Raw genomic sequence first — 21794 nt, forward strand, 5'->3', positions numbered from 1 at the left:
CTGACCTCCAACCTGGAGAAGACCTGCCGGCTGGAGGTGACGAGGAATCAGGGGTACAACATTCTGAAGCCGAGGACGACGCTACAGGATATGACTCCCCCCACCTTAGCCCTAGTGACTTTACTCGGGCTTGTTCTTTATAATTGTTTTGCTGAAGTTGATATAACCCAAAATGATGGACGCTTTACCTTCTGGTATAATTCTTCTAGCACGACTGTCGCTACTTTTATTTTTTCTTATTGTGATATTGTACCTTGCTCAAACAATCAAGGCGGGAATCGGGGAGAACCACCGCTGCCATGGCTGTGTAATGTCCACCACGCACCACACGCAGTAAGTCACGTGTATATCTGTGTCACCAGCACTTACTGGGGAGATTCTTGCAACTCATGGGGGGCTGTTGGGTGGAACACTAGAGCAGATACCACTGTCTTTGAGAGCAGCCAAGACTGGGGATATCGCCCCGATGTTGGCCTCCAGAAATGGTCCCATGGTCGATCCTTACTAACCCGTATGTCCCTACGAAAAAGGGGCACTTGCAATAGCCAATTTATCATTAACCTAGAAAACCCGGCCCCTGGCGATGCCGGACTATATGTCATGAGTAAATATCAATCAGGAGAAAGCGGGGGCCCAAGGGGAAGATTCCATTTAAAAGACATGTATGATAACCCAGAATACACCGCCCTCAAAGCCACTGTAAAACCTAAAACACCACCATCATTCTTTAAACCACATGTCACTACTTTTAATGAAATGTTAGCCATTAACAACCCCACTTACGAAGACACTATATCCATAGAGACTGGATTATCTGACGTAAACTATTGGTTAGAATGGATGAAGTATAATGCCCCCAAGGAAAGTTTCGATCCACACATATATATCGATACTATTGGTGTCCCTCGGGGAGTTCCAGATGAATTTAAGGCTCGAGATGAAGTCGCTGCCGGCTTTGAGTCTCTAATTCCCCAAGTGACAATCAATAAGAACGTGGACTGGATAAATTATATATATTATAATCAGCAGCGCTTTGTTAATGATACTAGAGATGCTTTAAAGGGTATTGCTGAACAGTTAGAAGCCACTTCTCAAATGACTTTTCAGAATCGTATGGCTTTAGATATGATGCTTGCCGAGAAAGGAGGAACCTGTGTGTACATAGGTAAGGTTGATGGATGCTGTACTTATATCCCAGACAACACAGGTCCTAATGGGAAAACTACCCTAGCTATTAAACATCTAGAAGATTTATCCATCGAACTCAAGAAGAACTCAGGTGTCACGGACCCCTGGAGTAGCTGGTTTGGATGGTTAAACAATTGGAAACACGCACTAACACAAATAGGCATGTTTATCCTCATTGTAATTATTGTACTTATGATAGTAGGATATTGTGTCTTTCCCATATGCAAGAAGATTGGTTCCAAGTACCTGGATAATGTAACACCTGCTATGTACACTGATCTCGCCAAAAGCCCTCCCTCACCAGAAGATTATGGTGAATATGTCAAAATTCACCGTACCAAACAAGATGCCATCTACAAGAATCAAATTGTCTAAAAAGGACATTGATTCTAAGAGGGGATTGAAGGGTTAATCAGCCATCTTGTTTCTCTGTCTTATAGTTTGTGTTCCTGCTTATCTCAAGAAGTTATGTTCTGGCTTGTTTCCAGTACTCGCCCGCTATCATGTACTTTGTAACTTTCCTCAGAAACTGTACAGCCTGTGATTTCTCATAACTAACGAATACTACACACTCCCCTATAAGGCGACGTATAAGCCACCCCACCTAGATGCTGTTATTTCCCTACCTCTGCACCAAATATTAACCAATCATGTAATTGAACCAGCGCCGTATGGCATGTATAAATATGTTGTTTTTGTCATTATTAAATCAGAGTTAAAACCTTGTATCTGTGGTCCTCGTTACTGGTCATATCATATGAGGTTACACTCTCACGGAGCTCTAAGGGGTCTTCACACTGAGGTCAAATAAGGTAATGAATATATAAGGAATCGATACATCGGCACATGATCGATCTTCCTTCAGGGAGTTATTTTGTTTCTGTGCAGTGTAAATACTGGCTGCTTTATTTTTACACTGCAATATAGATCTCACTTTCAAGTAAAACCCCACCCAAATCTAACTATCTCTGCACAAGTAACATTTACCCCACCTGCAGTGCACATGGTTTTGTCCATCTGAGAAGGAATTTGCCTTTGCGAGAGAACCAGAATGAGGGCCAATAGGTGTTGAATATTCATAGGTGCTTGGCTCGCTGTGGCCATATTTTGAGAATATTGAGAACAGTCAATGAGAGGTAAGTAGGCACAGCAAAATGTGTGTGTGTGTGTGTGTGAAATTATGATAATAAAATATTGAGTTCCGAGGTAGAAATATGTACATATATAGTATATGTCAAACATTCTAAGGGGTTTATTTACTAAGACGGGAATTCTATTTCAGATGGGATGATTCTATGTACAACCAATCAGAATCTACTTCTTATTTACACCTTGAAGATAATAGATAGCACAGAATAGACAGAATCTGATTGGTTGCCCATAGCAACATTCCATCTGATATAGAACTCCCATCTTAGTAAGCAAAACCCTAAGTTTAACATATATCTAGATTTTACCTGTCCTTCATTTATTTTTAAGTACCCAATGTGTGGAATGACAAACAAAGGTGGTATATTGCCTTGTACTCTGGTCCAATGTTAATAAAGAAGTTCCACATATAGTACAGAAAGATGTAATCCCATTCCTGTTTATTTGCTTTGCATTTTGTTAATTAATAAAAATAAACTATTAACAATTTTTAAAGCATTCTTATTTTGCAGGATTTTTCCCACAGCTGTCTAAAACTCTGGCACAGTATTGTGTGTGTGTGTGTGTATATATATTTATTATATATATATATTGTATCCATTTTACCGATTATACATGCTACTGTATATGACCTGATGAAAAGGCCAATGTAGGCCTTGAAACGTTGTCTTTTATATGCATCCTCTTCACTGATAAACGTCTATTTAAAGTCCTTTGAGTGCCGCCTCTATGTCCGCAGGGAGCAAACCATAGTCCACGGATTGATATTGTATATAAATTACTGGAGGGCACCTAGGCATTGATCATTTTTTCAAGAGTGGCGATTCCGTCTCTACATCTATATATATATATATATATATATATATATATATATATATACACACACATACATACATACATACATACACACACACACACACATCTATATATATATATCTATATATATATATATATATATAGATATATATATAGATATATATATATATATACTACACAATAGTGGAGTGGCGCCTTTCACACAAATGTAAGATAGTCCTGATATAATATCCAATTTTCAGATCCAAAGAAGCAAGAAGGGAATTCTTCCAATATTCATTTATTCTTCTTCAGTGGATAAGAGTATAAAACAACGAGTAGATAACATCCCCAGTCACATAGACATTTTCTATGAATCGGTCAAAGAAGATTTCCGAAAAATTAAGATTCAGAAACACAGAAATACTAATTTAACTTCACAGGAACAACAGGCTCTCAAACTCCTAAAAAAGGATGAATCAATAGTCATTAAAATGGCTGATAAGGGGGGAGCAGTAGTAGTGCAAGATAAATCGAAATATATTAAAGAGGCCCATAAACTCATCGATGATGAAGATACTTATACGAGGTTAGACAGCGACCCTACTACTCTGTACAACAATCAACTATTGAATCTACTCAAAGAAGCTAACGCCAGCAATGTCATCTGTAAAGAGGAGTTCATGTACATCTACATCGCCAATCCAAAAGTGCCCGTATTCTACCATCTCACAAAGGTTCACAAAAATAGGGAAGAACCTCCCGGTAGACCCATTGTGGCCGGCGTAAGTTCTCTTTCCTCTAACTTATCTCATTATTTAGATTTAAAACTGCAAAAGTATGTGAACATACAGAGATCTCATCTAAAGGATTCTACTCAGCTCTTAAGGGAACTGAAAGACTTCCAATGGGAAACTACTTACAGATGGGTCACCATCGATGTACAGGCCCTTTACACCTCTATCCCGCACGAGACAGGAATAAAGGCTATCAGTGAAGTTCTCAAAAATGATGCTGAAGTTTCCAAGGAAGAACAAATCTTCATACTAGAGGGGATCCGGTTTATACTGGACCACAATTACTTTGAGTTTGACGGTCATTACTATGTGCAACGCTGTGGGACAGCGATGGGCACGAAGTTTGCCCCGGCGTATGCTAATGTGTACATGGAGAGTTGGGAGAAAGAGTTTATATATTTGGACACTAGCTTTAAACATCCAGAAATTGCCTACTATAAACGCTACATCGACGATTTAATTCTGATTTGGAATGGGAGCGATACAAGTGTAGAGAATTTTATCGAAGGAATTCAGCAGAACCAATTCAACCTAAAATTTACTTTCAAGCAAAACGAAAAAGAAATTGACTATTTGGACTTAATCCTCAAAGCAGGAACAAATAGACACATTTCCTCGAGAACTTTCTTTAAACCCACTGATGCTAATAGCTTTATTCCCATGGAAAGCTGCCATTTGATTAGATGGAAAACTACTGTACCATATTCACAGTTCGTGCGATTAAGAAAAAATTGTAGCACAATGGAAGATTATTGGGACCAATCTACCACATTGGCAGACAAATTCTTGGAAAAAGGCTACTGCAAGGAAAAAATTGAACAAGATTTACGGAGAGCGTCAGAACTACAAAGAGATACCCTACTGACCGAGAAATCAAAGACGAATACTTTACCCCTTTCAGATGTAAGACTATTTGTAACAAAATACAACCAAGAACACCAAAAAATCAGAAAATGCCTAGATGCTCATTGGCACCTTTTACTTAAGGACCCAGTTCTTGGGCCTCAATTACCGGCTAAACCTCCAGTAGTCTTCAAAAGAGCTAACAACTTGAAGAACATGCTAGCCCCCAGCAAACTCAAAAATGTTACCACTCCCACTCAACAACCCAGATTTTTTGAGAAACGTACAGGAATATACCCCTGTAATAAATGTATATGCTGTAAGCATATTGAAAGAAAACACTACAGTTGGCTCCATACTAATTTCCCCGAACTTCCACGATGTAGCGAGGTGATCACGTGCGATTCAACTTACATTATTTATATGTTGAAATGTAGCTGTAACCTAATTTATGTAGGAAAAACAAAAAGAAATTTAAAATTGCGCATCCAGGAACATTTACGGAACATTAGGAATAAAATCCAAAATCACAGTGTTCCGCGTCATTTTATGAAGCAACATAACTCGGATGTAAGCAGTTTAACCTTTATAGCTCTTGAACATATAAAGATTGACAGCAGAGGAGGTGACAGAGACCTCACCCTGGCAAGGCGAGAATCATTCTGGATTTTCTCTCTGAACTCACAAGTACCTAATGGATTAAATGAAAATATTGAAATGACAGCCTTCTTATAGAGTTGAATATTCTAACAACTGGGTAGTACTGCTGTAGTAGACGATAGCCCTTTTCTCCCACCTGCAGCTTCATATTGCTGGAAGATGAACAGTCTAAATCAGGTCTGGGAGCCTAATAATAATAATATTAATTTTATTTAATAATTTTATCAAATATAATTATATGTTTATGTCTATAATATAATTAACCCCTTCCCGACATTGCCTTTTATGGTAATTTTTTTTTTTCCTCCTTGCGTTCAAATAAGCGTAACTTTTTTAATTTTCCGGCTATATAGACACATGAGGGCTTTTTTTTTGCGGGACAAGTTGTACTTTGTAATGGTACCATTTACTATACCGTATAATATTCTGGGGAATCAGGAAATAATTCAATGTGGGGTAAAAAAAAAAAAAAACGCCATTGCACAATTTTGCGCTGGTTACGGTTTTTTTGGAGTTCATAGTTCGTTTAAAATGATGGGTTATCTTTATTCTATGGGTCGTTACGATTCTGGTGATACCAAACTTATATAGTTTTCGTTATGTTTTACCACTAAAAAAAAAATCGCAACTTTTACGGTTTTTCTAATTTGCGTTGCGTCGCCATGTTCTGCGGCTTATAACTTTTTTATTTTTCCACCTACGGACCTGGGTGAGGGCTCATTTTTTGCGGGCTGAAGTGTACTTTTTAATTAATACCATTATGGGATATGGGCGACTTTCTGATCTCTTTTAGTTATTTTTTTTTGGGTACGCGATGCGACCAAAAAACGTAGTTTTGGCGTTGGGGATTATTTTCCGTTTACGCCTTTAACCGTGCGGGATAACTAATGTTATATTTTAATAGATCGGACTTTTAGGAACGCGGCGATACCAAATATGTTTATTTTTTTTATTTTTTATTTATTTTTATTTGGGAAATGGGGAAAGGGGGGTGATTTGAACTTTTAATTTTTTTTATTTTTTTTTTTATTTTTAAACTTTATTTATTTATTTTTTTTACTTTTACTACAAGGCCCCCTAGTGTACTTGACCACTAGGGGGCGCGATCGCCTGTACTAGGTTCAGCCATAAAGCTCTATGGCTGAACGTAGTGATTTTCAGCACTTTCTATTACATCCTGCCTCAGGCAGGATGTAATAGGAATACTGACACGGCCAGCACAGGGGTCTACATTAGACCCCTGGCTACCATGGCAACCGATCGGCACCCTCCGATCTCGCTGCGGGGGGCCCCGATCGGCGCCGGAGGGGGGCGCCCCCCCTCCGATCAGCTATTTAAGCACTGCGGTCGCTTTGCCCGCGGTGCTTAAAGGGTTAAACGGCCACGATCGGCGAACTCGCCGCTCGTGGCCGTGAGAGCAGGGACCTGGCTGTAATATACAGCCATTACCTGCTCTCTTTCAAGCCAGCTCACTCCGTGAGCTGGCTTGATTCCCCCTCAACCGACATATGACGTAAATGTACGTCATATGTCGGGAAGGGGTTAACTATTTGGTGGCTTTTATTTATGTATGTAATCAGCATTGATTGACATTGCCGTATTAACTTTGTATTTTGTCTATGCACTACCCCCTAATTTTATTCTATATGTCTATTTGTCTATTTTTCTATCTTTCTATTTTTATTTTAATTTTATTTATTTTTATTTTCATTTTTATTTTATTTTTTATTATTATTTTTATTATTATTTTTATTTATTTTTTTATTTTTATTATTATTTTTCCATATTTTATTATTCTTATTTTTCTATTTATTTTTGTTTTCTTCTTTTTTTTCTTCTTTTCTTTTTATCTACTCTTCCATTTACTTACACTTCAGTTAGATGCACTTTTAGATGTTTGGGATTAGGAGAAAAGCGATAATTAAATATACCATGTAGTATCCAATTGAATAGAGGAGGAAGTGATGTCATCATTCACCTCCTATAAATAGAGATCCAGCCAGGTAGAAATTTCATTCTGCTGGTCTCTTCAGAAGGAAAAGGAAGCTCTCTGGAGGTGAGATTTAAAGACACAAGTCACTATGTGATTAGACCTCTTTTTTGGATATATTAGTGTATTCTATTTAAATGACTATTCTATTATCAGTATAGTAATATATATATATTTTCCATTTTAGGGCATATTCTATTTCTATTCTTCTGGAAGATATTTTATCACAATCCGGTATGAATTAAACACATAATCTATTATCATCACAATGTAAACACCTATAAGGGTGTGTATTTGTATGTGTGTATGTATGTAGGTACAGACACTTATATATATAAAAAAAAAAAAAAAAATTATTCGTTTATTTATAGGTCACTATTTTCTGATCAACCTGGGAGGCCATCAGAATTTCTTTTTTTCAATGGACACTTAGGTATGTTGCACAGCCTTATACAGCCACTGTATAAGTATAGGTTCAATATGAACTCCTAAACCAACCAATAATATTCACTTTCAAATGTCACATGAGCCAATTGATTCCTTTATTGATTAAATTTTAAATATATAATATGTTTGATTCTCTATAGGCATTTCTAACTAAAAATTATCCGCAATATATATGGGAAATCCTTAAATTAAACAGGTATGTAGCTACAAATTAGATACCAGGCCTATTAAGACCCATGCAATACTAATTTACATTTTTTGATACCTAGGATCAAGGAGATTATCTCTTAAAACCATCGTTATCATATACTTTAATAGGAGTTACGCAGTTAAGCAGTAGAATTCACCTATAGAAGGTACTTCTTACAGTCCGTTCCTATTTTATACTTCTATTTTTATACCCACTCTTCTGTTCTCTTCCAGTTCACCACCTTGTTCTCTATTCCTTGTTTTCATTTCATTTATTTTCATCTTCCTTTTTTATAATAACTAAATGTGTATTTTATTTCAATAATTATTTTTTATTGAAACAAAGCTTTTTCATGTACATTTGTAGATTGATACAACATATTCCCCTGATGAAGTCTCTGTGAGACGAAACGCGTTAAAGGGATGTTATCTACTCGTTGTTTTATACTCTTATCCACTGAAGAAAAATAAATGAATATTGGAAGAATTCCCTTCTTGCTTCTTTGGATCTGAAAATTGGATATTATATCAGGACTATCTTACATTTGTGTGAAAGGCGCCACTCCACTATTGTGTAGTATCTTGGTTGTTTTATTCCCTTCCCTCAGGGAATTCAGTGGAAAGGCTGCCATAAGTCAAGTCATTACTAACATTTCTACTTTGTGTCATATATCTGAGCATAGCGCGTGTTGGAATATTGGTATTATATATACACAATAGCACCTTGATAAAAAAAGCCCACGGGCTTTTGAAACGTCGGTACACAAAACCGCTTGCTTCCTGTCTTTTTTCTGAGTGCCGCCGCACCCCCAGCATTTTTCTACATACAGAGCATCACTGCCCTGCACGGAAGGCACCGGAGCTATCAAGTTAAACACAGCGTCGGCTGTAGTGACAGAGCGGAGTGCCACCACAGTACCTTATATATATATATAGATAGATAGATATCCAGAGTCTGCCGGCACTCAATAGTAGTTATAGCAGCATGCCCCCGGTGCCAGAGATGAAGTAATTGTATATATATAGATAGATAGAAGTCTCAGATCCCCAATCCCGCTAGAAGGAGAATCAGCACGGCACTGCAGCATGGGTTCAAACATGTTTATTCACTTCAAAATATATATATATTTTTTTATAGTAATGTTGCACTTTACTACCTATACTGTGTGTGTGTATGCCACATAACTCAGTAAATTAATCAATAGCAAAGCTTTATGCAGTAGTTTTCCAGTATTTCGACTGTAGAATACCACAGATGTGCCTCCTCCTCTTAGAAGATGAATTGCAGATTTATTTCCACCAATCTATACAAAATGTTGCCATTTGAACTCGGCTTGCAGTACGTAACATATTGTGCCCTGCTCTGCCAGCTGTTTATTACAATCGCTGATAAAGGTGTCAAGCTTGCCATGTTTGCAAGGATGAGCACCAATGTACAGATGTTCCTTTGTGCGTCGTAGCAGGTGTCTCAAACCACATGATTCTAGAATGCCATAGGCACTGTCTCGAAACTTCTAAAGTCTAGTTAGAAATCTGTCCTGTAAAAGACAATAAAAGCTAGGTACAGTAAGTACACATGGTCCTAACTATAGTGGGTGCAAGGGGTGCCACTATTTTGTGGCAAAGAGGCTTAGAGGGGCCTGGACTCAGGTTATGTTATAAAGTTGCATACCAATTTACAAACTTTGCCTGCTATGCAATTGGGTCTGATCCATTGCCCAGCATGAATTGAGACATTACATTTTCAGTGAGAGGTGTGTGTGGTGGATGTTATAACGGTGGTGCCCTTTAATGTGGCACACTATGAAATGGAGGTATAACACTGTGGCAGAATATGAACCGAGGCACAGTAACATGGCAACCTTTGAACTGGAGGGCACTGTAATGTGTCATAAAATGAGTTGGGGATAATGTGTTGTATAATGTGTACTGGCAGCCCTACAATGTGGCATTATGTAAACCAGAGCACTACTATGGTTCAGAAAGTGATCTAGGTCACTATTATTTCAGATTATTAGGGATCTATAGTCCACCTGCTGTGTGTTGGAAATTCACACAGTGAGCTGGTTCCCGGCTTCTGGAGCTTCCCCAGTTCTGCAGCCCTATCTGGAATATCTGGCTATCTGAATTTATCCTTGTCTGATGAAGCCACTGATGTAAGAGGAGGCGGGGAAACGCGTCACAGGATTGATTGCTTACTGCACTAAAAACTCCACTGACTGAGAGACCCCTGCAAAAGGAGACGGATATTCCAGATCGGGCAGCAGAACTGGGGAAGCACCAGCAGCCGGGAACCAGCTCACTGTGTGAATTTCCAACACACAGCAGGTGGACTACAGATCCCTAACAGCGGAGTATAAGTATAACCATAATTTCTGGCTTATACAATTGCAGTAACCATTGCACTAAGACTGCTAATATAAGTTTGGGCTTGTTAAGTCTGCTTGCTTTGAGCCACAAAAACGAAACTGTTTTTAAGTGTGACTCAAGGAAAAAGAGTCTAATTCATCTGGGTGTCTAAGGGGAAATTCAATTCAACACAATGGACACCTCATAGAGGTTGTGCAGGAAATCATGTTATGACGGCGGTACCAAAATGGGCCAATATGTGCTCGGACAAACATTGCAGCTTAATGGCACATTGCTAGTTATTGGATAATTAGCCCCATAGTCATCACGAAGGCTACAGTTAACATTTGATTTCAAACCTGTTTTCAGGTGCCACAACCATGTAAACAGTTCGGGAACTTATCCCAGATTCTGGGGTAGAGGTATGAGGAGTTGATATGGGGGGAAGCATCTATATCGGTGCTGCTATCTGTAAGATACTGTAGCATGCCAATGTGCTGGGCAAGTAGGAGTGGTCAGTAGAATGAACCATTCTGACACCTGCAGCTATAATTTTCTACAGGCGCACATGCCACTGCCCATTTACCATAGCAGGGACAGAAACAATTTGTCTGTAAGAAAGACACAATAACCCTAAGCCAGTGACGTATCATGAGAGGTGTGTGCCCGTGTGTTGTCTCTGCCAGGGTCCCACCTCACTCCTCTAGTTGGAAGCACTGATCTGGGGTCAGAGTCAACTGAGCATGCACAGGTCTCTGGGAAAACACCCACCATGGCTATTTTCTCAATGATTTTCCAGTGCTACATCTGCTGATTCTGGAAGTATAGAAGAAATGGGTGCAGGGTGTTCACACCCTGCACCCATTAGAGATCTGCCACTGCCCTAAGCTTCTGAATCCAGCTACATTAAGGGATGCAAATATGAATAAGGGAATCAGGTCTAAGGCAGCTAAACATTATACTTTTGCAAAGGAATTATTCTACATTAATAAACAATGTCTTCTCATTATTTAGGTTCTGAAAGCACAGATTAATTGGCTTATTTAAAATGCAAATAGGCCATACCCCATGCTGGCACAACTGGCATACTCCTATTAAATCTACAGCATGCAAGTCCATAGTAATAGTTATTTTTATATAATGCTTAATAGATTATAATAAAATTGCAGCCTGTTAAAATTAGCCTTATGGGATTTAAACGTTGAGACAACACTATGCGCTTGATAGCTTTTTGTTTTTAAATAAATACATAGCAATTTTTTGTTACACTTTTTTATTGATTAGCACCAGGTTTTTTTAATGTGTGTCTGCATGCTTGCATGCATGTGCAAATCACATTGGCTATGTATAGAATGCATACACGTAAAAGCAATACATTTTTTTTAAAGATAGATGATTGGCCTTAAAAAATCCATTCTAAGCCCTAAGAGTGTCTGTAGCAGCTGTGGTGTATAAGGAATAGCTATGCTCCATACCACAAGTTTTACTACTAGACCATGAAGTGATGCATTGGAGCCATCTATTACACATATACTATGTACAGGAGTTATACATACTGTATACCTGTACTGTGTATCATGTTTGTGGTATACAGATGTAAATGTAAGAACAATTCTAAAACCAATAACACTCTCCCCATATGTTACCTGGAGGGGCACTGGTTGGCGTTCTAGGTGATTCAGCCTGCTGGTCTCTGTGCATAGATTTAGGTCTGGGTTTTCTAGACTTGCTGAGGTTCATCCGTGGTTTTATAATCGAATCCATCTCTTCCATTAACTTCAGCTGCTTTCTGCGCATGTACTCCTGTTTGATATACTCCCGTCTGGCTTTCTCATCCTCCTTCTTATTACGTTCCTCTTCTGACTTTCGTCTGTGAAGAACAGTCAGTTACTGATGGTCTTACTCTTGAATAGCTCAAAAACAGAATATATATTAATAGAAACATACCTGAAGTGTGAACTTTGCTAGGTATAGCTGGTTTAAGACTATGCATGAACTTACACTCACTCATGTAACATTGACATTTAAATGAAAAACTAAACTGCGGGAGTAATTCAGACTTGATCGCAAATTTGCACCGTGGCCAACTATCTATAGACTGTGCATCTGTACGCAAGGTGGTAGAGAGGAAGTAGGCGCCTGGGGGTGGAAACCGGCCGTCTAGTGGGGGCTAAGAAAAACACAGGTGGCCTAGGAAAATGCTGGGAGTGTCCGGGAAAACGCTAGGTGTGCCTGAGCATTATAGGGGAGGGTGCCATCCCAATCGCCCCGCCAAGAAAGTCTACTATGGCTACTCTGAGCCTGCAATGACTTGTGCCCAATGTAAAAAAAAAAACAGTTGATGGTGAGCCTGTTACGATGGGTTTTGGACATAATCGCATGGCTATGAATCTACAGTATATAGAGAATTTTCCTAGTCACGTCTGCGTTTTTCTTAGCACACCCATTAAGAGGCCGGTTTCCACCCACAGACACCTACTTCCTGTCCACCACCTTGCGTAAACATACATTGGCACAGTGAGCACAATAATTCGCAAGGCGGGATTTCTGACTGAACTGAACACTAGCTGATGCGAATTTCCAGCTGTGCAATCAGGTCTGAATTGGCCACTCTGCTCCAAATATTATTAATTCAAGTCTGGGGTTAGCATATAGAGGTTTTTGCCTGTACAGCAGAAGAGTAAGATACTCCCTTCACTCTCACCGTGCTTCCTCCTTCTTCAGTTCTAGCTCCATCTCTAATTCAAGCTTCTTCTGATGATTTTCCCGCTCTCTCCTCAGTCTCTTCTCCAGCAGAGCGGCGCGCTTAGCAACCAGATCATTCTCCTCTTGGCGATCATCCTATGGAAACGCCACAGTGTTATCTGAGCCTGTCCAGCAGGCCTTTCATAAGAGTAATGGTCCCCATTTACAATAACACACGTGACCTTCATAAGATGCAGTAATATAAAAATCTAAGAGGGGAACATCAACTAACCAACGTATAAGTGGCTTTATGTAAAATACCTACAAGTACAATTCAGAATTACTGTATTTGTAAATGTTCCAGAAAGGGGTCAAGACTTAAAACAAATGAAGCAGCGGAAGACGTATAAACACATAACAGAAACATTCATAGACAGCAATTTTGCATTTAAAAAACATTTAAGATTAAGAACAATTAATTGCTATAAACAGGGTATCACTTTTGTGGCATGCTTACAACACACATGCCTCATAATGTTACGACCTGCCGAAGACCAAGTGGATTGGCGGAATAGCTGTAAATCCACCTGCTTTTGACAGAAACACAGCCAAAACCAATAAGTGTTGGCCATGTTTTCGGCAACCTCAATCCAATATGAACAGATGTTGGATTGAGGCAAGGAGGGCAGCGCCGGGTAAGTAGCAGCATCTTAAACAGTGCCTTCCTCCTGTTCGCTGCCTCAACTCTGTCATTACAGCTCGGGAAGTGTATTTACTAACTTGTGGCTTTATAGAAGTAGCAACCAAAGTCTAACTGTTATATTTTAGAAAGTGCTACATAAATGAGAAGTAGAATTTGTGCGGTTGATATGGACTACATCTCCACTTCTAAATACCCACATTCTAGTATATATACCCCCCAGGTTTAAGGATAATCCATGCTTGAGTCCCAGTGATTAAATCAAATTGACTTACTGTAGGTACTGTGCTCAAGCATTGATATCCTTAAAACCTGGACTGTAATGATGGAGTTTGTCAAACTCTGCTTTAACCAATTGCTGTATAACAGCCCAGCAATAAGCTCTCAAGGCTTGTGCAGATGGGCATTAAAACACCTTTCACATATGTTGTTAGTGATTGCAGGCAATCAAAAAAATGATGTAACTGGGTAAACATGACATACTTATTGGTGAATAGTGTTTTTTAAGATTGCATGTATAATAAATAACGTTATGTTTTTAGACTGATTATGTGTACTATACACTATATTTTATGGTATGCAGTCAATTTATAGATGGACGTTTGGCTGACAATCAAAATACAGACATGGTCAAAGTATCGACATTTAACGCCTTCAGTGTTTTTTTTTTTTATGGAGCGCTCCCCACTGGGCGAGTTTTTTCTGGGGAGCGCTCCCTAGAAAAAAACCCCACCGCTGTGTCCCCGGGTCCGGGCAGCGCTGCTGAAACTTCAATCAGCCGCTGCCTGGCCCTGCGCTCAACCCTGCCTGCAGCAACCCGGCATGTCATAAGCCGGTGCCCCGGGCTGTAATAATAGGGGGGGGAGAGTGAGCAGGAGACGCAACGGGGGAGAGGGAGCCGGGCAGCGCTGAAACAAGCTGAGTTGAACTCAGCAGTGCTGCCCGGCGCTAAACACTGGGAATCCCGAGAATTTTCCAGGATTGCCAGTCTGGGCATTAAGGCATAGCCCGTTAAATTCTTGGGATTACCAGTGAAGGGGTTAACATGCAGAGTTTTCAAGCCATTTTTGCCCAAAAAACAACCTTTTTCATACTTTTGCATCCCAGTTGACCTGAAGTGGGAATATAATAGTGTGCCAAATGCAGCGAGGCATTGCGCCCAAAGCATGGTGAACACAGCAAGCCATGATAGGGGACATGGAAGACTTATACGTGTCTATGTCGACATACAGATGGGTCTTTTCCCATCTTTGCAGGGGATGGCGCTGGCGTCGCCAGCCGCCATCCCCCGCCAGCGCCATGGCGATCGTGAGAAGGGGACGCGCGCGCACGAGAGGCGCGCGCGTCCCCTTCCGACGGCGCTTCCATACGTTTCCCCGGGTCCCCGCCGGCTTGCCGGCGGTAACCCGGGGTCCCCGCCGACTGCCCGCACCCCCCACTAACCCCCCCTAACCCTGTCCGTCTCCCTGAGGCGGAGACGGACAGGGTTTCCGTCGCACTAGCGACGGAGACTGAGACGCGCGTGAGACGCACGCGCGTCTCAGTTTTCTCTCTGGCGAGGCTGCTGGCGGGTCACCAGCGCGTACGTTCTGGCGACCCGCCAGCAAGGATGAAAAACGTAACATACTGTAGAAACATGGAAACACATGACGGTCAGTTGAACATGTTGGTATAATAAATGTTGGTAAATGAACAGTGTTGGTATTTTGACTGTTGGTCAAACATTCGTCGGTAAATTGACTGCATCCCATAAAATATAGTGTACAGTACACAATCATAATCCACTTATTCACTATCCCTTCTGTAAAGTAATTTCTACTTAAATTTCCCCTAAACCTGCCTCACTTTTTGTAATTTAAAGAATATCTCCTTCCAGTACCTTGTTAAAACCCTTGATATTTGAAAGGCTGTGTTTCTTCACTATATAAGATTTGGAAATTGCCTCATATTTATTTTTATGCAACATATTGGTTAACTGCAGCCTCTAAATATAGCTTCTTCAGGTTGGCTTATTTTTTGATTGAATAATGACAAAGATAAGTGTGTTGTCACATGATAGTTCATGGAGGTGTTAACACTTTGCGTTAATTAGTGACTATAGTGCTCCGGGAATATACCAATGAAAAAAATGTATACTGGACACACCTTTTTAAAATGTATATCTATTTAATATTCATGTGGGAAGCAATATAAATTTATTTTCAATAATTACAATCAATATATAAAAGAACAATATAAAATATATATCTCTAATAGCAAGTTAGGTATAGCATCAGATACAAGATCAAATCATCAATCACGTTTGCATGAAAATCTCTGCATAAATAAAGTGTTCCTGGTTTTAGGGTTAGTGCATTAGCCAAAGGAGTTAGTAGATGAACAACTTGGTATATAACTCGCCCCTTTAGCGTGTACACAAAACACGCACAAAGCAGTCTGTTGGGACTTGTGAGTTACTCAGTAACAGATGTAGGCAGTATAGATCTCACCCTCCGTAGTAGTTGGAATGATTGTTGGATGGCGGGGAGCCTGATCTTTCTGCGGCTCGACCCGCTGTAGCAAATGGAGCAGTGTCTTAGATTGTTGCCAGATGGTGGGGAGTGATCTCCACCCACTGTTTGTAGATGGAGGTAGCGGCGTGAGTTTAATGTTGCGTGGATGGAGCAGTGGAGGTCCGTGCCTGTCGAATCAGGTTGTGAAGTGGAGCCGGTAACGGCGTCTCATACATCCAGGACGTGACTGCCCAGAAGTTTGGAGAGCAGATTAGATCAGCGGAGGCTGCAAGCGTGATGACGTTTAGGCGGAAGTGACAACTGGTCAACGCGTTTCGTCTCTATGGTTACTAGAGACTTTTTCAAGTCTTGAAAAAGTCTCTAGTAACCATAGAGACGAAATGCGTCTCTATGGATCCCTGGATGTATGAGACACTGTTACCGGCTCCACTCCACTCCACAACCTGATTTGACAGGCACGGACCTCCACTGCTCCATCCACGCAGCATTAAACTCACACCGCTACCTCCATCTACAAACAGCAAGTGGAGATCACTCCCCGCCATCTGGCAACAATCTAAGCCACTGCTCCATTTGCTACAGCGGGTCGAGCCGCAGAAACATCAGGCTCCCCGCCATCCAACAATCATTCCAACTACTGCGGAGGGTGAGATCTATACTGCCTACATCTGTTACTGAGTAACTCATAAGTCCCAACAGACTGCTTTGTGCGTGTTTTGTGTACACGCTAAAGGGGCGAGTTATATACCAAGTTGTTTATCTACTAACTCCTTTGGCTTATGCACTAACCCTAAAACCACTAACACTTTATTTATGCGGAGATTTTCATGCAAACGTGATTGATGATTTGATCTTGTATCTGATGCTATACCTAGCTTGCCATTAGAGATATATATTTTATATTGTTCTTTTATATATTGATTGTAATTATTGAAAAAAATTTATATTGCTTCCCACATGAATATTAAATAGATATACAATTTAAAAAGGTGTGTCCAGTATACATTTTGTTCATTGGTATATTCCCTGAGCACTATAGTCACTAATTAGCGCAAAGTGTTAACACCTCCATGCTCTATTCTACCTCTTGAGTTCTAGTCAAACTCATTTAACACATGCAGCAATTAGTGTCTTTTGATTAATCTTTACCAAACTTTCAAAAACATATGATACAATTTATATTAGCGCCGGAACCTGTTGGACTGTGATTGGTATTCAGCCAATCACTTCCCACAGACCTCTCTTTTTCTAGTCACATGATAGTTATCAAATTTTGAACATATTACTAATTATTTCCTGCTAGAAAACAAGGTACTTTATTTTACACACACACACACACACACGCTAATGAACTTTATAAACAATATTTCAATAACTAAATTTGCCAACCTTGAAGAAAAAGCCACAGCAAACCTTCTGGTCATCACCGATCTGATCTTTCTCGGTTTCCATTTCATTTGCCTCAGAAGCTTCATTTGGGGGCTGTAATTTTGAGAGGGGCACTTCAATAAGATTCCCATTTTTCGAGGTCATAAAGCTCTTGTGGCTAAATGTCTCATCATTGGGTGTGACACACACTGTTTCTACAATAGGCTGGGACAGCACTTCAGACACGTTTGATTCAATCGGTTTTATATCCACTTTCTCTGGAGTCCGAGCATACACCAAACCTTTATCAAGCTCTCCATTTCCTGTAAGCTCACCAGTATCCTTCCCCTCCTGATCTAGAGTAATAGGTTTACGATCATCTCCAAAGTAAACAAAGGATCTGGTCTGGTTCTGGCTTGGGGAGAACCTTCTAAGACGAGGAAGGCTATCAACAGATTGCGGAGGAGTCAGAGTTCGGTTTAAAGGGACTAGTTTAAGCTCATTAGGGCGAGGTATCTTCTGGGCTTTTACAGGGAAGGATACAGCCTTTTTAATTGAAGACTGTGGTGATCTGTGAGCTTGGCGAGGAGATTCAAGAGTAAAGCAAGGAGTTGGAGACCATGTAACAGATGGCTTAATTATGGGTTTTGACTCCCGTGGTGGTTGTTTCTGTGGAGAGGGCTGAGGTGGAGAAATAACCCAGGCTTGCTTCTCCCTCATCTGCATTAACATGTCTTGCTGTAAAGCCAGCCTCTGCATTTCCTGCTGGAGAAAATTTAGAGATGAATTAAGCTTTTCAATGGACTTCGTATACTCCCCAACATCTACTTCAGTCATGTTTTCTTCGCATGGACCCATTAGACTCCAAGGTTTATCAGTCTCCACAGGTGTCGTAGGAGATTTCAACCATTTCACTTTTTTAATTGGATTGGTCCCTTCTAAAGCTTGCGCTTCCTTCTCTCTAAATACTTCTGGAGGAATCTTCTCGATTTCCAAACCTGCAGCTTCTTCTTGCAGGGGTGATATGCCATCCCCCTTCTTTTTTACCACAGTAAGAAATGCGGTTCTTCCCATTTTCTGCCTCTGGCGGGTAAATGCTGCTTCGACTTTCTTTTTCTGAGCCTCAATTGCTCTTCTCTTTTCTTCTAATTTCATTCTCAGTTGCACCACCTCAGAGGCCAGAAGCTGCGTGGTGTCTCTGCCTGAAGGAAAAGAGTTTTCTTCTTGGACTTGTCCCAATGCGATCACTTGAGGAATATTTAGTTCTGAACCTTCAGGTGTGGTTTTCTGTGAACTGCTTCCGCTACTCCTGCCATCTCCATGGTTTAGCTTTCTGAACTTTTGCTCTGCAAAGCTGGTCATTTTGATACCAGAACTGGAAGAGGCTGTACTTCCTGCTTGTGATTTACCACTCACAGAACTAGGACAAGGGCTGATAGGTTCCCTAGCATTGCTTATTTGAATTCCATAGTCTTGCTGTAGCTTCAGATGGTCATCTAAATCAGAATCTAAACTAACCGTGTAGTCTTTCAAAGAAGAATCTTCATCCATGGTCTCTGGGATGTCTGATGACTGAATATGAATTCCAGTATCAACCTCGGTGTTGTCGGTAACAGGGCTCTGTGACCCTTTCTTCTCACTGAAATACAAATTAGGCTCTGTAAGAGCTAAAGGAGACAATGGCAAACCCAAATTCAAATCATTGTTATGAAGAAAAAAGCCATTGTTCATTTGGTCACCAGAAACAGGAGCCTTTTCTGGGCTGTGAATGATTTCAAGAGCTTCTTCAATGCTTGGAGCTTCTACCTGAGTATCCAGTTCATCAATACATTCATCCTCAAGTGGGCCATTGGGCCGTTTGTTTTGGTCACCTTCATCTGAGTCCCACTGGTTGCAGGTAGGCGATAGATCATCATGGTTCTGTGCCACCTGGCTCCATTCTTCATTAATACTATCAGACTGTCCTTGGCCATTGATGGGTTTGAATGAAAGATTTTTACGGATATGTTTGGGAACACGAGTCAGGTTAATAGGAAAGCCTTCATTACTGACAGATCTCCTGATAGGTCTGCTTGGGGTTGTCACTCTAATCCCATCTTCTTTATCAAAGGAGATATCAAACGATACACCATGCACTGAAGATCTAAAATTAAATAGGAAAAAAAAACATGATAAAAGTGATGAAGTTGGTAGCCAAACAGACCTGTAAGCAATATTTTCTAAGTCATTGGGCAGTTTAGTAGATGTAAGGGAAGGGCTGTAGATTGCTTGGTATAGATTTGCGGATGCACACACATTATACTCAATGAAGCTCTGTTTTGTAGGTTTAGCTGTTGATCTCATATTAGCAGCCTTTTAATCTTCATCTAAAAGTTGCATGCTAAGTTTTTGTTATTTGTAATGAAGGGGGGGGTGGGCTTACTATGTATTACTTTCTTTTTTTCTTAACGAAAAATGCCGAAATGTACTTTAAAGGTTCAGATTAGAATATTTTAAAATGGTTTGGAGTTTCTTTTAGTTTATATAAAATTCCTCAAATAAAAAAGCCAACTTGCTTAGAATAGAAAAGTAGCCTACCCATTTTTTGAGGGACACTTTACCATACTTGCACTTCTCGCTCATGCAGAGATTTAGGATTAAATGTAAATAGGAGAAAGGTCATACTGCTACACTGATCAGGCACCTGCATGCCATTTACAGAGCATGCATTTCTAAGTTCCTAATGGCATATATTTAATAATAAATATGAAATGTTCTCCTGACTGGTCCACAGGGAGCTTTAAAATGAACAGTATAGGCTTCAGGCTAATTTTATATCACTTTGAAATATTGCACATGTAATGGAAATTGAGGCAATTGTTATCTCCCAGCATGCAACAGTAACAGCAAATACTTTACACTGCATTTTTTTAAGCAATGTGAATCTATGCAATCAAATTTTAAGAATGATTTATATAGTAAGGTTAATACAGGTAAAGTACATATAATACAAATATTTTACTTGACCCAGATTCCAGGATCCGTGAAAGGAGAGTCCATTAATGCTTCAGCACATTCCTCCCTTCCACTCCCTTCGAGATACAGTATAATTTGGGTTTGAATCTCTCCATTCCATTAAAATTGTTTTTACTATGATTACGAATTACCTCATCTTTCCTAAATTGTCTTCTGGCTTTGAAAGCGTGCCACCCTCTTCCAATGCAAACACTCCACTTTTTGGTCTCCATGACCTGGTTTGCTCATGGTAGACCTCCTGCATCTCTAAGCATTGCTGTCTGATATTCCCTTTTCTGCACCTACCTGGTGATGCCCCCCAAAGTGTCTGTTTGTTGCACCCTTACCTTCTTACATATTTTCAGTTGGAGATCTGTCTTTGGCAGTGCCATGCCATTGCCCACCAATACCATCCAGACTTTCCTACCCTCCCATTATCTCTCTCCGTTCTCTCTCATTTCTCGGCCTCTCTGCCATGTATTTTTTGAGACCCCAGCCAGCACCTTCTCAAACTCTATTGCCAGGATTTAATTAAAAAAAAAACAGTTTTGGTCCGATTTTGTAAAATGTTATATTTTTACAGAAAAATCTGACATTTTACAAAGTCGGCTAATGTAAAAGCGCCAGAGTTCACTAAAAGTGGGAAGCTTTCGGCTCTGAACAAGAGCCACCGCAAATATTGGGCCTAATTCCGCATGGATCGCTAATGTTAGAATATGCAGTGGACTGCGAGGAGAAAGCTACAGCCCAGACAGACCGAAAGAGAAAGACGCTCCTTGCTAAATTGGGAATAGATCGCTAATCGCTATCAATACGCAAATCCTGAACCAACAGTTTTTGCCATCTGTGCAATTGTGAGTAAGTCTGGGACCTCCTCTTCCATTGGAGGCTGGAAGTGGTTATCACTGATGTCACAGACACCTTAGCTCGCCTGCGTTTCTTCACCAACACCCAGAAAATGGCAGGTTTCAACCCCCCAAACACTGGCTTCCTATCAGTCAAACTCTGGCCCCATTGTGTTACGACTCATATGCTATTTCACAGTGTGCATGCACAATGCGTAGGTATGCATGCGCAGTCCTTCGATAATAGCTTGATTTGCAAATTCTGATTGGTGATCCAGACTG

General features: G+C 40.2%; 1 protein-coding gene across 2 annotated transcripts in view; it reads right to left on the bottom strand.

Moving 5' to 3' along the window:
* The window catches only part of CAMSAP2 (calmodulin regulated spectrin associated protein family member 2), a 145511-nt gene that overhangs the window by 23605 nt on the left and 100112 nt on the right, over window positions 1–21794 (bottom strand). For both annotated transcript variants that reach the window (XM_083156854.1, XM_083156853.1), the window contains 3 exons: window positions 17695–19816; window positions 13112–13248; window positions 12054–12277 (listed from right to left, as the gene is read on the bottom strand). In XM_083156854.1, the coding sequence (XP_083012980.1) occupies window positions 12054–12277; window positions 13112–13248; window positions 17695–19816 (2483 nt within the window). The remainder of the gene's footprint in view (window positions 1–12053; window positions 12278–13111; window positions 13249–17694; window positions 19817–21794) is intronic.

The sequence above is a fragment of the Crinia signifera genome, chromosome 8 (genome assembly GCF_055691185.1).
Source record: "Crinia signifera chromosome 8, ASM5569118v1, whole genome shotgun sequence".
NCBI classification, from domain to species: Eukaryota; Metazoa; Chordata; class Amphibia; order Anura; family Myobatrachidae; genus Crinia; species Crinia signifera.